Consider the following 16,514-nt stretch of genomic DNA (forward strand, 5'->3'; position numbering starts at 1 on the left):
AGAAAGATAATGTGAATTTACAGAAAATATGCTTTCAGTGTAGCTTATAGATCCCCTTCCAAACCACTGTGGGAAAATCATGAGATATTAGTTTTCTTTCAAACAATATTCATGATATCACAGCAGAAGGTTTTTTCACATGGTAAAATCACCTTAGAACCCACCACAATTCCTAAAACGAGTATGGTACCATCAACAAATGATTTATAATGTAACTAAAGTCCTAAAACCCTCTATTAACTACAATGCTTTTTAATGAGGTGCTATCATGTATATTGGTCCCAAGATGGCTGCCAACACTTCTTGGATGAAGTGCTGACAGCCAATCAGATCAGATGTGTGGTTAGGCTCCGCCCAGATATATATCTTTTTTTGAACCTAAATTACTCAAAATCCACTGGAGCACATATATTGAGACCTAGCAAAGGCACATCGGGCTAACAGTCCCTACAATTTTGCCAAGTTTCGTGCAAATCCATTCAGCCGTTCGAGCTAAAAGTAAGGCCAACCGCCCTATGGAAATTAACATGGGAAAAACGCGTTTTGGGACCCCCCTTTTTTCTCGGCCCCCCCTTGATGAAACCCCCCCAAATTGTCAGGGGCTGCTCAGAAACAAAATGTTCCATTTTCCTGAAAATTTCAGCCAATTCCGTCCACAAACGCCAAAGTTATTAGACATAGAATTTTCAAAAATCCCATAGAGAAAAAATCCTAACTATATATACCTACTGGCGACCGCCAGTAGGTAATATATATATATATATATATATATATATATATATATATATATATATATATATAAGAATAGAGAGGGGCCTATTTTGCATGAAGAAGCTTAAATTATTTGATTCAGATTGAGGTTAGGCCTGAAAGCTTCTTGAATACATCATAGGTGATATGTTTTGCAAGCAGGTGAATGTTTCTGTGTTTTAGTTGGGACAAAATTATCATGTTAGATGCAGACTGGGAAACTCCATCATATGCCTACCCTTCAATTAGATTTATTCCAAATGATATGGAGGATTATGCTTTGGAAATGAAAAAAGTGGGTTTTTAAATATTTAACAATGACCCTGAATTCATGTTAAAGATACCGGAAAGGTATGGAAGATACCAACTACAGATGACAGGATTACAGAAAACTGTTACATTTCTAGATATGAAATACTCATGCTTTCATGCAAATCAGAACATTGTTTATGATAATATTTGAGGCAGCTTTAATAATTGTTACAAGGAATATTTTTTTCTTTCTTTCCATGTATGTCTCATATGCTTCCCCACATTTTGCCATCAATACAATGTTAATATATGACTGATTATACCTGCAATTTATTCCAGTTTTGATATTTTTATATACAATTTTAAATGTACTGTTTTGCATATTCTGGATAGTCTCAATATCAAAAGCAAACTCTGTGGATGAGGAATAAATGAGCGTAAAAATGTGCTGATAACAAGTAGCTGGAAGAGGTGGTCTGCACTACTACAGCTAGCTTACAATGTGCTTAATGGCCAATCAAAGGGTTCAACCATGTTCAAATTAAAAGGAGGTTACTCTGAGCAAAAACGGAGTATGATTTTAAAAGAACTCTTGTCCATTGTGCCAGATCATACCTTGGAAGATAGTTTATCACCTTGACTGCCTCTGGTTCTTTGTACTCCCATGTGGTTGGATCCACCGGCAACTGACCAGACCATTGAGCCTTCTCATCACCATGCAGATCCCCTTGACGGCCCACCAGTATGTACTCTGCCACAGCCAAGGTGCCTCAGTGATCTGCCGGGACCGCTCCACCGGGACCATTCTTTCGAGCCGGGTGACACTGGCAACTTCTCAGGCATTCCCCACTCGCTCCGTCCTGATGATGATCCCATAACCTTTGTTGGGGATCGAAACGTCGTTGACACCCACATCTTGACTCCTGACTACAATATAATATTAAGCGGAGTATAAGATTTTTTTGTGTTATTGTGACTAATTGTTTACTTTTATCACTAAGTCACTGTTCACCTTATGCCTGAGGTAAGTAAATCAGCTGATTTCCAGTTACCCCGTCACGTTCTGCTCACTTCATGTTTTTCGTATTAATTGTGCTTTTACTCTTGTTAATAAATTGTACTATATTTTGCATTGTACGTATCTAGTCCCAATTCTGATTACAGCATTGCGGCTGTACTTTTGTATTCGCTCTTTCAAGGGACCATTGTTTCTAATAACTCACTACTACCCTTGGTCCCTTTTGGACCTTAAGGTTCCCCTTGTTCTTTGTTAATCAAATAAAACTATGGCTAAAAGACATCCAGTTGGCACCAAGTAATTCAGCGAGATTTAAAAACTAAAAATCCAAATCTTAATCAATACATAATTCACTTACTTAAGCAAGCTTTTCAAACGTGGACAGTATTGTGGGCTCACTCCTCATGGGATGATGTTGAAGAGCCACAATTAAAACTAGCCCTAAGCAAGGCATTAAGTAGAGCTGATTCAACCTCTGATGGACAGAATGCCATTTCACAGGTTTTGAACAAGACTCATTTTGGATTGGATAATTCCATCCTCTGACATTTAAAAAGCCACATTGAAAATGCATGCCGGCTACTAATGCTAGTAACATTTTGGATAAGGTTTAAGGCTATACATGGACTGCTAAAAATAGACACTGACACTATTGTTTGTTTAAAATAAATTGGTAATGTAACTACCTGTGTCCGAAAATATTTTGGTCAGCCAAATAGAAAGGCACTTCCATAAAATGACCATGGCCATGATCCTATCAGCGGCACCCCCAAATATAGCCTATCCTAGTGCCTTATGCATCAGACTCTGTATTAACAAATAGATACTCCCCAGTCCCCAAAAGGTTAACACCACACTACCCGGCTGGCCAAGAGGCCAACGAGAGACCACATGTATTCCTCCTAGCCTAGCTTTGTTTACAGCTGGGAGCACCTTCAGAGTCTTACTTACAAGTACCTGGCAGGTTTTGCTGCGGTTTATATTTGGGAAAAAGTATCAAAGCTCCAATAAAAGTGACAGTTGCAGCTCAGTCCAAGCCCTCTAGAATACTGCAATAACCTATGCATGGAGGCAAGGGTAAGCAACACATTCTTATCATCTAGGAATTTAATCACAAATCTCATCTTTCTCCTTATCCCTTCACTGTTCAAGCTGTTGCTAGAGACAATGATACTGCCTGTGTGCAGACTGTATCTTTAGAGCATGGGTATTCACAAACATCTGCCCAGGGGCCACAAAGTACGGTCTTTGGTGTGTCCAGCAGAGTGGTGGTAGGTGTCTGGGTTGGTCAGGGACTGTGTAAGGAGGTCTAAAAAATATTAAATAAACGGGCAAGCATTTATTAGCAGGTTGGGAGGGAAGCAGGCTCGGCTGAACTTGGCGACTCTCATGCTGCCTTATCATTAGGGGGGCTTTGAGGTCCCCAATTTTGAACAGCACTACTTCTGTGCGCAGGCACATTTTGCTGTGCACTGGCTACATCCACCTCCGTACATGGCACACTTGGCGGTGGAGGATGGGTTTATGGCGCCAGTCCCCCCCCAAGGGGTACTTATTTACACAAGTTAAGGAACGGGACAGAGACCCATCCACGGTGGATTGTACTGTGACGGCCTGGAAATGGATAGCACATCAGATGAGGACGTCCCTTATGTACTCCCCTAGACTGCCGTTGCTACGCAGCCCATTACTGCAGGTCACATGTGAGGGTTTGGGTAGCAAAATGTTGCGCGCTGCACTATACTTCCTGGGGCGACCTGTACACAGGAAGCCAATTTCGTACCGCTGAGCAATTATTCGGAGAACACTCTCCAACCAGCATGGACATGTTTTTGTATACTCGACTTAGACAGAATATCAGAGCGGTTACCCAGGCATGCCCAGCGGAACCCGACATATTTATACCACTACACACGCTATTGCAGGTGGATGCACCCATACACGTTATTTCCATACTGTATAAACAAGTTAGAGATGTTCCAATGGGGGCCCCGTTGCGTGCGAGGGCAGAATGAGACAAGGATTTAGAGGTGGCATTGACCGATGACCAATGAGAGCGGAGCTGTCTGCAAGTGGAGGCGATCACTGGCAACAGTTGTTTGCGTTTAATCCATTACAAATTTCTCCATCACCTGTATCACACCCCAGCTAAACTTCACCGCTTCCGATTAAGGGAACATGATAGATGCGATAGATGTGGCAGGGAAGGAGCAAACTTTATACACTTGGCGTGGCAGTGCCCCAGGGTGGAAGTGTATTGGAAAGAGGTAATTGCGGGGATGTCCGAGATGTTGGGGGTGCAGATTGCGACTTCTCCACTCGTTGGCCTCCTGTGACTGTCGTACAAGATACAGACTGTACACAAGAAATTCCTTGCAATGGGGCTACTGATAGCCAAAAGGAGGGTGGCATGTAGGTGGGGACGAGGGAGAGCCCCCAAATTTAAGGACTGTATTAAAGACTTGGCTATCTGGCAGGAGCACTTGCATAGTTATACGGAACAGCTCCCCCTCAAATCTCGCCCCAAAGACATCTGAGGACCCTTGGTGTCATATCTCCTTGCACAGCACGCGAGCAATGAAGTCACACATAGGAATGGGAAGGAAGGGGGGATAGTAGGGATCCCTGAGCCGGGAGTGGATGTCTGAAATGATTATGCTGAGAGAACATAGGAAGAGGGGGGTGAAGTGCAATCTAAGTGGGGGCAATGTTGGCAGTATCTAAGAGGTGGGGATGGGCCATGCACATTCCTTTTGTAGACATGAAGGTGGGTCTTGCTTTTGAGTAGGTAGACTAGATGGAAAGTCCAGGAGCACATGAAGCTCCGAAATGTGTGACATTTTGTCCAATTAAACTTTCTGTACTGGGGGGGGGGGAAGGAGAGGACAGGATGGAGGGTATTTTGGTTGTATGTTTGGAGAGGAACTTTGCTTTGATTGCTGATGAACAACTTTATAATGCTACGCAATCTAACGTGTCAGATATGTATTTCATGTGCAATGTTTCAATAAAGCTTTTGGAAACAAAAAAACTAAACAAAAAAAAGCATTTATTAGCAGGGTAATAAAGGCTTCCTTATTAAACTTAAAAAAAAAAAATATTAGTGCACAACAACTAAACAGTAGCTTGTGCTGCTGGTCACCAGAGGGGCTGCATGTAAAGGTCAAGAGGGCTGCAAGCCACCCCCGGGCTGTAATGAGTATCACTGCTTTAGAGGATGCACTATGAGGGTTGCACAATATAAATATTAGAGCTATGAAAATAAATAGTGATTGAATACATGTACATCGGCCTGAAATTCTGTGACTGTATCTGAACATCTAGCTCCATGTCTGTGGCCTGTGTAGCAATTCATATAACGGTTGAACCAACAAGGTTTTACTTAAATTAGACATCTTCATGAGCTCTTTATCGCAACTAAATTCCCCAAAATAAGGAATGGTTAATTTCTGCCAAGACATCTACTTTGCACAGATAATCTCACTCTATTTTCAAGCATTTAAATCACTTCGCACAAGTTGGTTCCATCATGTTCAACATAGCAAAACTACTGAATGATTGTTCGGTACAAAAAGGTAATGTTTCTTATGACAATTTTCCTGACAAAAGACACTTCTCCCAATACCTTTGGTTCTAAAAACAAGAGGTATGTATGTTAGGTTGGCAACATTACTAGGGACAGCACTGCCCTTCTCTACAATGAATCATGAGATGGATCAAGGTGATTTTCATGATCTCCAAATACATTTTCCTATTTATTATGCATCTATTGGTTTTATTTCACAAGTAAGCTTAGTAGTGTGACATATTGACAGGCTCTATACAGAGTGCTTATAATACCAGGTAGGCATTGGGGAACACAAAAATGCCTGTTTTTGAAAACAAATCCCAATTTTCTCTTCTGTTGCCAGATAGTATTTATGTATAGGATTCATGGTAAATTTATCACCCCTACTGGTCCAAAGACACTTACATGTCCTGAAATTAACTAGACGGTTCTTGTGTTCCGCAATGCAAGCATTTTAGACAATGTATGACAGGGTTCCTTTTATGTTGGTCCAGTTCAGAGATACCAGACTAAATTCATTTTTTACTTCTTAAAGAAATTGTATTTTTCCAATAATTAAGAACATTTACAGAGCGTCAACGAACAGATAGCTATTACATGAAATGTGACAATTTCTAGCATAACTATTAGGTATAAGCTTAAGGATTGTAAGTGCTCATTTTCATAGTATATTATTCTAAAATAACAGCAAATCTGGTTACACATTGAAAGAAAAACATCCAATCAGTAACCCGGACAAACCATACCACATAAACTCTTAAAGCACAAACTGTAGCCCAACGACTCAGAATGTGCGAGTTGTCAATGTAAACCATTTGCTTAAGGCTATCATAGGAAGTGCTTTGGCTATCTTGGAGAGAAAAGTCTGCCTCTACGAAAATATATATAGCAGAATGTACTCACTTGAAAGAAACAATGTCATATGTTCAAGAGTGCGGAGCAGCAGCAAGCAAATTTACCCTATTCCCGTCAAATGCTGTAGAAGTCATCTTTTATTCTAAAGTAGCAGTTACATATGGCTAAACATACATTGTCTGGTGCAAGTAGTTTATACAGTTTACTGAGTTTACTTCGACAATTACTGTGCAGTTTAGTATCCTTTACAGAAGGCTGATGGAGAAAATATAGAAATGACTTCCATTAAATAGTTTCCCTGCAGCATGACAAGCAGAGCTACCTGCCTGCCAAGGAGTGCACTCAAATTCCTTCAAGGTGTAAGAAAAGGAGCGAAGATCTCAAGCACACCCAGGTACTGGGCGTAGAATTGCTGAAAGTTGTGCAAAGTGAAGCCTGAGACACTTTAAGGCATAAGTAACATGTTTCTCTTTTGTAGCATACTGCTACAATATATCGCAATATACAAATAGCTGGAAAGTTCAACAGGTGGATTTTGGTCAGCAATGTTGAACTGTTTCTTTACATAAGCTGTCAGAAAGGCTCACACCTTCGAAAAAGGAATAGCTTAATGCGACTTCACTGGGTTTACTTAGACAATGGTTTAAGCGGTGTGTTCTTCACACAGCTAGCCCAGGATGGCCACGCGTTCCTGTGAGCTAGAGTATTGAAAGCGGATGGATTCTTTTGCTAAGAATTGCACACTTATTTGCCTCTTTTGCCTCGGCCTCTCCTAGACGACAGCTTTCCTGGTCCCCCTGATGGATGCGAGCTAGTAGACGAGGCCACTTCGATGTTGATCTGTCCTTCTTGGATTTCCTGCCTCGTATCTGCTGGCATCCGGTTAATCTTCTGCTGAGTCTCCAGGTAAAACATTAGATCATGCAGCTGTTCCTGCATTTCTGTTATTTGCATGTCCTTCTGCTCACTCATTTCCTTCCGCTCGCTTTCCTCTTCCTTTAACTTGTTTTGCAAAACAGTTTGATTTGCTCGCAAACATTTGTTCATCTCTTGCTCTTCTTTGAGCTCTGTGGATAGCTTTGAAATCTTAGAATTCAGTTGGGTACACCTTTTGGAAGACAGAAAAAGGAATTTGTTAATATTTTTAAAAACATACTTTTCAGGATTTAATTATTGTTAACAGCACAATAGGTTTTGGGAAGCTGTATTTAGACATTCCTCCTTAACTAAAGAATTTTGCATACAGTAACCATCTTTTTACACTTTTAGAATGTCCACATCCCATTCTTTTTCCCTAATCATCTCCGAGCATCCACCTATAATCTCCACATGCAAATTTGGGATAAGAATGGTAGAAGGTGGGGAGATAAAAAGAAAGGGAGGGGAAAAGGTAAAATATTTCTGTACTACATAGGTCTTTAAAATTTAATGAGTTACACACAGCACAACATACTCCAACAAGACTTGACAATAGGTAAACATATCTCCCTGCCCTCCCAGCCTCAAAGTTCTGGTGCCTATGCCTGCACCCCCCATATGCGCCCTTGTTACCTTTGATCCTCACTTAAGAAACTTCCATTTATCCTACCACAACTTTTTTTTAGGTATGCCCTCTCAAGAGAGATTTTGGCAGCTGTTTTCAAGATGTGCATTGCCCCACCTCGTATGCATCTCTTATCAAGAGCCCGCTGCTGTCCTAGTCTGTCAGGCTAATGGACAGAGGAACCATCATTTCCTCTACTCCCTACTGATTAGGATGCCATCCATAGCATTCAAGATGATTCTGATTGAGTGGTTGAATGTTAAAACGATCCGCTCCATTTTCACCGAGGGCCTCCTTGATGGCTCCCTGACTGAAGCTGCACATAGCTCTTCTGCTCCAATTTTGCCAGCACTGTATTGTTTCTAAAATGACCTATCTGTTAAAGGAGTTAAGATCCCTTCAATGACAGCCATAAAGCCATTTCCCAATTAACTTCACTCTGAATTATCGCTATATAGGGCCTGGCGTACTGGATAAGGGCAGGGCTCTCGATAATTCAATCCCTGTTGCCCTATCGTCTCCAACCCTCCAACTGAACTCCCTCTCCTCAAGGTACGGTATGAGCACCAGAATGGATGAAGGTCCATTAGACAATGCCTGTTTAAATTTCTTACGTTGGAACATTGCGGGCCTAGCCTCAAAATCTCAATTGATGAATGGCGATAATTTATTGCTAAGTTTGATATAGTTTTCTTGCAGGAAAGTTAGGAGGTAAATGAAATAGCATTCAATGGATTTGTGTGCTTTACTTTGCCTGCGATCCCATCCTCATCTGGTAGAGCAAAGGGGGGGTTTGACCGCCTGGTTTAAAGTTAATATTGGTTGCTTAGTTTTGCCCATCCAATACGAGCGGGGGAGGGGCAGGCCTCTGCCTTAGCTGGAAAGACACCCATAAGATGCATTTGATACATTTCTATAATAACAACTTCTCGAGTAAGGGTGATTGCCACTTTCAGGGTCTTTTTGTTGTGATCAATATGCTTGTAGAGAAAGAGGCACGGACGGAATGCCCCCTTAGATTGATGGTGGCAGGGGACTTCAATGCTGAACTCTGGCACCCTCAGTCTATATCTCAAACTATCTTCGACCCACTTGCCCGAGACATTGATTGTAAAGTGATGGACTCGAGGAGCGGTCCATTTCTCTCTCCTGGCGGAACGGGGCCTGGTTAACAAGGTCCCTAACTTTTCTGATTATCATATTCCAACCTTCACAGGGCGGGGTGCTGGGAGCACTATTGACAACATTTTTACCTCCGGGAGCATGTCCCAATTGTTAACAACTGTGAGGTTCTTCTCCAGACCTATAGTGATTATAACCCTATTTCTGTCAAGATACAGTTGAGACTTGTGCAACCTAAGATAAAGCCTTTACCTCCTAAAGACTTATCTATCAAGTTTGCAGGGCGGTTAGGCGCACCGCGAACCTGAAGAGCATTATGTCCCAAGTTGTACACAATAGTACTGGTCTGGTGAACAGCTGCTATTGTGTACCTCTCAACCCGGCCTTCATCCGAACTGACTTTTCTAACTTTTTAGCAAAGATAGAAGTGCTGCTTTCCAGACCCAACATTCAGCCGCGCCGCCATGATAAATCATGGTTCGCTAAAGCATGCAGATCAGCCAATGATAGTTTACGCAGGGCCCTAAAGCAAATCCCCAGAGATCAGTGTGCAATCAGGGAAAGCAGAAAGTTATACCAGTAAGCCATCAAAAGAAGGAAGTCGGTAATGAAGGAGGAGAAATGGGAATTTATTGTGGGAGCCTGCCATTCTGAAAGACCCACAAACATCTTGGAAAGTTGTGCGGTCGGTTTTATCACCTGTATTACCAACAGACAAAGTAACAGCCCATACGTTGGCAGAGGCATGGTGGCGCACTTAACGGGGCGGTATTCTACTGACTGTAAGGCTGATGATGCCTCAGTGCAGTTGCCTTGCAATGTGCTCAAAACCTTTCACCAATGAGGAGGAGGTTCTCAAAGCAACCATACACAGTAGATGCGTGGCGGCTCCGGATGGAATTACTCTGGACTTATTCAGTAAAGACCCAATGTTCTGGACCCCGGTCCTTACTTTCAGTTTTTAACTCTACCTGTAGCGAGGGGGTACTCGGGTCGTGGCGGTCATCTATAATTGTCCCTGTTTAAAAAAAGGAAACATGCATGTCGTCAAATGCTATTGCCTGATATCTCTTCTGGATTCCTCAGTCAAAATCATTGGGAGAGTTATATTGGATCGCTTACTGGATTGGATTAATATTAATAGCATACTTGACCAAGCCTGTACAGGTTCAGAAAGGGTCTCGGGACAATTGAGCAGTATCATAATCTTTATCTCATTGTGGCAAAATACAAATACACCAAGGTGGTCTCCACCCATTTGGCGTTCATGGACCGGTGCAGCGCATTTGATTACGTGTCCCGTTCAAAGCTGTGGGTCATCTTAGAGAGCATGGAAGTTGACGTGGGGCTGGTTACATTTTTAAGGCACCTCCACCATGACCTTTCAGCCTCAGTCAGGTATGGAAGCGCTAGAGAATGCACAGTTATTCAGCATTACGCATGGGTGCGCCAAGGTTGCATTCTTGCCCTAATCCTTTTTCTTCTCTATACAAACAACTTGGAGAAGACACTGGTTTCTGTTGGGGCGGCTGCTTTATGCTGACGACGCCGTTCTCTTGGCAAGGACTTCCAACGGCCTAAAAAACTTATTGTGTGTTACGTTATCTTTATGAATGACATGGGCTTGGCGCCAAACTTCAAGAAAACATTCACTGTGATATGTGGCCCAAAAAAACAACAAAACCTGTACTTTAAATATAGGGGGCAATCCCCTTAAGAGGGTCAGCTCCTTCCCCTATTTAGGCCTGGATTTTGATGAAGGCAGCTTGTAGCATATGTGCATTAAAAATAGAATAACCCGATTCACTAAAGCTGTAGGCACTACCTTCTCGCTTGCCATGTCTATTGGTAAAAAGCAGATCGCTCCCCTCTTAGAGATAGACAATCGCAAATCCTTGGCAATTTTAACATACGGAATGGGTATCTGGGACTGCAGGGATGTACATGCAATGCAGATAGAGGGGAATAGATTCTGCCACCTGTTATCAGGCATCCCTCCCTCATCTACGCATTATTCCGTTGATCTGGAGCTAGGCCATGAGTATATCCAGGACACCAGAAGTGCTGCCCCCTGGCCCTCTGGTGCTCAATTTGGTCACACAAACAAGCAGACTTTAATTAGGCTGTTAATAGAGATTGTTTAAGCTGTGCCTGTGGTTTGTCCATTCCTTGGCTCTAATAAATCAAAACTTGTTTTTCGGCACTTGGCGGTGCCGCATTGTTTGAGCACCCGGATGCAATTGCAAAAAAGAATAGAAAGTGGGTTCGGGACAGTTTTGTTAAGCTAATTCAAATCTCTAGGGAACTATTGGAAATGGCCAAACCCTAAGTTAATTGTCTTATTCAAGCAACCCTGTCAATTGCCCCCTATCTATTATATATGACCAATGTTTACAAAAGAAATTTGTTGACAAAATTTAGGCTGGGTTCTTTCTGTTGGGTGATATGTTTTCCTTTAGGTCAATATTCTTTTAACACTGTTGCCACTTGTCCATGTGATGAGAAATAGAGTCAAACTATTTTACAAATTTGTCTCTTTCTGTCAATTTTTTCATCCGTATACAAGGAAGTTTTTATTACCGTTACAGCGCAGACTAAAATTTCCTAAGTGCAAGGCAGCTCTCTTCTACCTTAAGCAACTTAGCGATTGTAACGTTTGTTTTGCAGATGCGAACTTTCAGAAGTGCACCTTAGCGAAGAGAAGGAGTATGCGGTTTTGATGTACAAAGCACTGTAGTGATTTTTACTAATTAGTGTTTCTGATATGTTTTTTAAATGTGAAATGTTGACGTGAATTTTTAATAAATTGCCACCCCGTAGTAGCTTCCTGGAATCGGAACAGGATTTTTTTGCACAGTCACTTTATCGTATATTAACATGAGGAGTTCATACATTAAAAAATATGGTAGTTCCTAATTCTCTCGACATGGACTTTCGCAGGTCTTGTTCTATTTTTAATACGTGGTTGTCCATTTTTTAAATATGTGTGTCTGTAATGATTTCTGTTTGTTTTTTCTTTAACTGTTGTGTAACTTTTATGATCATTCCTTGGAAGATCGCATAAAGATTACTAGACATGACAGCCATAATGTTGACATTCACTTATTTTTTCCCGGTTTTGGGACTTCTGTATTCCTCTTTGCTATGCCATAGTTTTAACACTCCATTTATTTATTTATTTTATTTTTTTTAATTTGTATGGCGCACAGCTACCCAAAAAGGGTTTCCCGGCGCCGATGACAGATCAGAACAAGTAGGAGAAAATTGATAAGTGAAAGGATTTATTTGTGGAAGAGCCAGGTCTTCAGGTTCTTTCTAAATCTGGCATAGTTATCTTCCTTGCGGATGTGAAGCGGGAGCTTGTTCCAAAGAGCAGGCCCTAGTACCGAGAATGATCTCCCTCCCATTCTCGCTAGTTTGAATCTCGGGGTTGCGAAAAGTGCCGGGTCTGGGAGCGCAGTTCTCTAGCAGGAAGGTAAGGGGTTGCAAGAGATAGTAGATACTTTGGTGCGGTGCCAGATTTAATCTTGAACATATAGCTCAGGGCTTTGAACCTTATGCGGTTTTCCACCCTGAGCCAATGAAGGTCAATTAGATGTTTGGACACACTAGATTTTTTAGGGATATTGCAAAGCAGTCTTGCGGCCGCATTTTGGGCAAGTTGCAGTCGTTTGGTGACGGCTTGGTTTGAGCCCAGGTAAAGGATGTTGCCGTAGTCAAGCCGAGATGTTATGAGTGCATTGACTACGGTCTTCTGGGTGGCAAGGGGCATTCCCTCAAGTGTCTATACATAATATCATATTTTAGATGCCTTTCAATTAATCTGAAATATGCAGAATAATTACAACTAGGCCAATGTCTTGCTTCATTTGTATTGCACAAAGGACATCAAAATGGTGAAGAGTTGATGCCTTGAATTAATCTCTGCCCCTGGCAATTACTCTTGGAGACAATAAATTCAATTTTTGTTGCCCACTCGATCACCTCAGACAGAAACCAGACATATGCAAATAACCCTTCGTTCTGATCTTGTCTTCCATTTTCATTATTGCATTTTTTTTCTTTTCTAGATCTAGCTTTCCTCAAAATCAAATTTGTAACAGCCCAGGGCAAAAACATTCACCTAGTACCTTTCCCCTTCAGCATTATAAGCTTAATTTCAAAACCCATCTACAAAACTTCAGATACCCACTTTCTTTCCACAGCTTGCTTTTCCTTCACCAGGTTATTAAGCTTTTGTTCCAGACTGTCGCACTTCTCAATTGTTTCCTTAAACTTGGTCTTCATATTGTTAATCTACAAAAAAGAACATTAAATTATCATATTTTTCAAACTTGACCTCAAATGATGTGCTGCAGTAACAGTGAATGCTTAAATGCAGTTATTAGAGAATGTGAAAATGTTTTACCGCTGTGCTCCATGTGATGTTCGGATTACCAGAGTGTTCCCAAATGGCTAGGTCCTTTGGCCAATGTACCCTCGCTGAAAGGTATCAGCAGGTAAAACAGAATTATTGTATTCCTTCTACTCTTAGTTTATGAAAATACATGCTCGTCAAGATTTAGCGCACTGCTTTTTTTTTTAGCATTAAAGCATTTTATTGGTTTTCTGTGTTCAACATACGCTCACTTGCAGATGAGGGATGAGACCTCAATGTCTAGGTAATTTTTCTGGGGTCATTTGTTTCTGTGTGGGTCTATGTAACATCTTTATCCAATGTGGTTGACAGGAATATATTAAGCACCATGAGACATCTCAGGCATATAAGCTTTATAAACACTAAAGCCATGTAAAAAAGAGCCATCCATAACGCACCAAAAGCCACCTCCTCTCGGTTCTAGTGCTAGTGAAACCTTTTACATCCCCAGAATGTTCTAACATTCATATTACTGCTCCCTAAGGTCTGTTGATCTGTCTTTCCACCCCAGAGTAGTTGTGGCCTTTCCAGCTACATACAACACCTCTGCCATCTTCTAGAGACCAGGGGAAAGGTTTGTCAGTTGGGCTAGCACAGAATGGTCTAAGCAGAAAGTCTGGGGTTGTAGGTCCCACACATTGTGTTTGCAGTGTCCAGGACGCCTCTCAATATGTGCTTTGTTCTGGCCATTACCAGAGAAGATGAAGTAGTGTTCCCCCACACATAAGGATCTGTCATGTGTCAATCAAAGGCATGCAGTTTGGCAGGTGTGTGTTACCAGTACGTAATAGTTTGTTTTTTTTGACAACCAATTTTATTGAGTTTTGGATGGAACAACAAACGGAACCACTCAGAGCCACATTGTACATTTTCCGAATAGGGAGAAAACACATCACAGTGACAGCAAGATTGCATAAAGAAATCAATAATCACTTATCCACATGAATCCGAAGAGAGGATCACGCCATCTCAATCATCGAGTACCGCGACCCATTTACCCCACATGCGGCAACATTTCTCAGGGCACCCCCTGGCTACATATAAAGGCCGCTCCTGCGCAGCGCACCAATCCTAGATTGGGAGAAACAGTGTTCATCCAATACACGGAAATGTCCCTCTTGGCGACCACCAATGCCGTGTTGAAGAAGAGCTTCTCAGCCTGGAGCCGTCCAATCCATCGGTGACGCCCAGCAGAACATGGATGGGATCAAGAGGGACCTCCCAACCTAGGACCCCCGTCAGCTCTTCGTTAAAGATTCCCAATATCTCTGAATCACAGCACACAACCAAACCAGTCATAGTTTTTATTGTTGCCTCTCACCCAAGGTGTCCAGCACCTCCAAGTCATATTTTTCTATAGCCACTTGTCATCTTCTCGCGTAAAGAGCCATTGTCCAGGGGAGGTCAATGCTAGACTAACCAGGGGCCTAATTGTGTGACATGTTGCCCAGTTTCAGACTTGGTAATAGAGGATTTCTAGAAGCCCAAACACATTTTTTATACATTCAAAGGATGTGTGCCGGCTTCATCAATCTGTCTACTGCTCTCCAATAGCCCATGTCCCTCCAGACAGCGAAGACTCCTGTCTCGTGAGCTGTCTTGTGAGCTTGAGTGAAATCCAGATTGTTCCGTATCGGTGTGAAGGGAAAAGGGAATGCAGTCAACCTTTCTCTCATGGCCACTCTATCCCAGATTGCCAAGTTTGTCCTTGGTACCAGTAGAGAGTATAGTCAGTCCCCAGGGTCAGACCCTCTTTTCTAGCCAATGTGCCTTCCATATTTTGATGCCAGTGACATGTGTGGTTCATAAAGAACCAATATCTCTTAGTTTCAGGGTGCTTCCAGTTCACCAGGAACCTGACCTTTAACTGTCTGAAAGTATTGTTTTACATAGGAGAGGCCTAGTCACGCTGACCCAAGGGTGTTTTATGCATTACATGTCTGTCAAATCTCTTATCTTAGTGGAGAAGTGTGGCTCAATGCTTAGAGCGGCAGACCTTGATGCAGAATGCTGGCCAGAGACCAGGGTTCAATTCCCGCTTCGGCGGGTTCGGGCTTAAATTCCTCTGACCGGATATTCTCGCCTCAGTGCCGATTCTAAGCATGGGTCCCACGCTGCAACTCTGGGCAATAGCTTGCTTAGTCTCCACAAAGGCCCCCTGATACACAAGGGATGCCTGGTTTCACCATGGGATGCCCAGGAGTTGACACCCCACAAGGAAAAGCCAGGAGGGGTTCCCTTGTGGTAGGAGTACAAGCGCCGGGATGCCTCCGGGTCACTGTTCGCGCTATACAAATACGCCACATTATCTCCAGGCCTAGCTATTTGCCGGGGCCGGATGTGGACAATTTTGTTGCTGGGGGATGATTTTGCAGCTATGCTGCAAAATCGGCCTCGGTAACAAAACACCTCTCCAGGGGCCCAAAACCAGCCCCTAACCTGGTGGCCCACTGGAGAAATGACTGGTGCCAACTACGGCCAGTCATACCCTGAGCAAGATGTATTTCGCCTTATTGTGGTCTAGCAGTTTAACCTGTGCTCTCGCACCTAGATGTTTTTGCCAGACTTTTATGGAGCACATCCTTTTGTGACTTACCTCCAGCTCTTTCAACTATGCGTCTAGTACATCACACTTTTCTATTCAACTCCTCAATACCAACTCATGAATTTATAGGTTACGTGAAAACCGTGTTCATTTAACTGATTCATAAGTAACAGGAACTGGATGAAGCTTGCCTAGCAAAGTATACACAAATATCAAACAGACCATTTCCAGGTTGACCATCTCCCAGATATCAGCCTTCATCACAAAACGAAGTCTACTGTCAGATTTACTAAACATAGTCAGACTCAGAAAAGCCTATAATCGATATTAACCCCAATTTTTAACAACTTTGAGAATACTATCAAGACAAAATGCATGGCAGCTGTACTTTTTGTCCTTTCATTAGCATTTGACATGGTTGACCATCAAGCACTAGCCGAAAGA

At 42.3% G+C, this 16,514-nt stretch overlaps 1 protein-coding gene across 1 annotated transcript in view; it reads right to left on the reverse strand.

Moving 5' to 3' along the window:
* Positions 1-5,050: 5,050 nt before the first annotated feature.
* Positions 5,051-16,514, reverse strand: part of LOC147679472 (BRCA1-associated protein-like) — a 62,044-nt gene continuing 50,580 nt past the window's right edge. Inside the window, exons 4-5 of the mRNA XM_086942455.1 lie at positions 13,301-13,404; positions 5,051-7,551 (exon numbers count right to left, since the gene is read on the reverse strand). Coding sequence (XP_086798581.1) covers positions 7,188-7,551; positions 13,301-13,404 — 468 coding nt within the window. The 3' untranslated portion in view covers positions 5,051-7,187. The remainder of the gene's footprint in view (positions 7,552-13,300; positions 13,405-16,514) is intronic.

This window comes from Lissotriton vulgaris, chromosome 11 (genome assembly GCF_964263255.1).
Source record: "Lissotriton vulgaris chromosome 11, aLisVul1.2, whole genome shotgun sequence".
In the NCBI taxonomy this organism is placed as follows: domain Eukaryota; kingdom Metazoa; phylum Chordata; class Amphibia; order Caudata; family Salamandridae; genus Lissotriton; species Lissotriton vulgaris.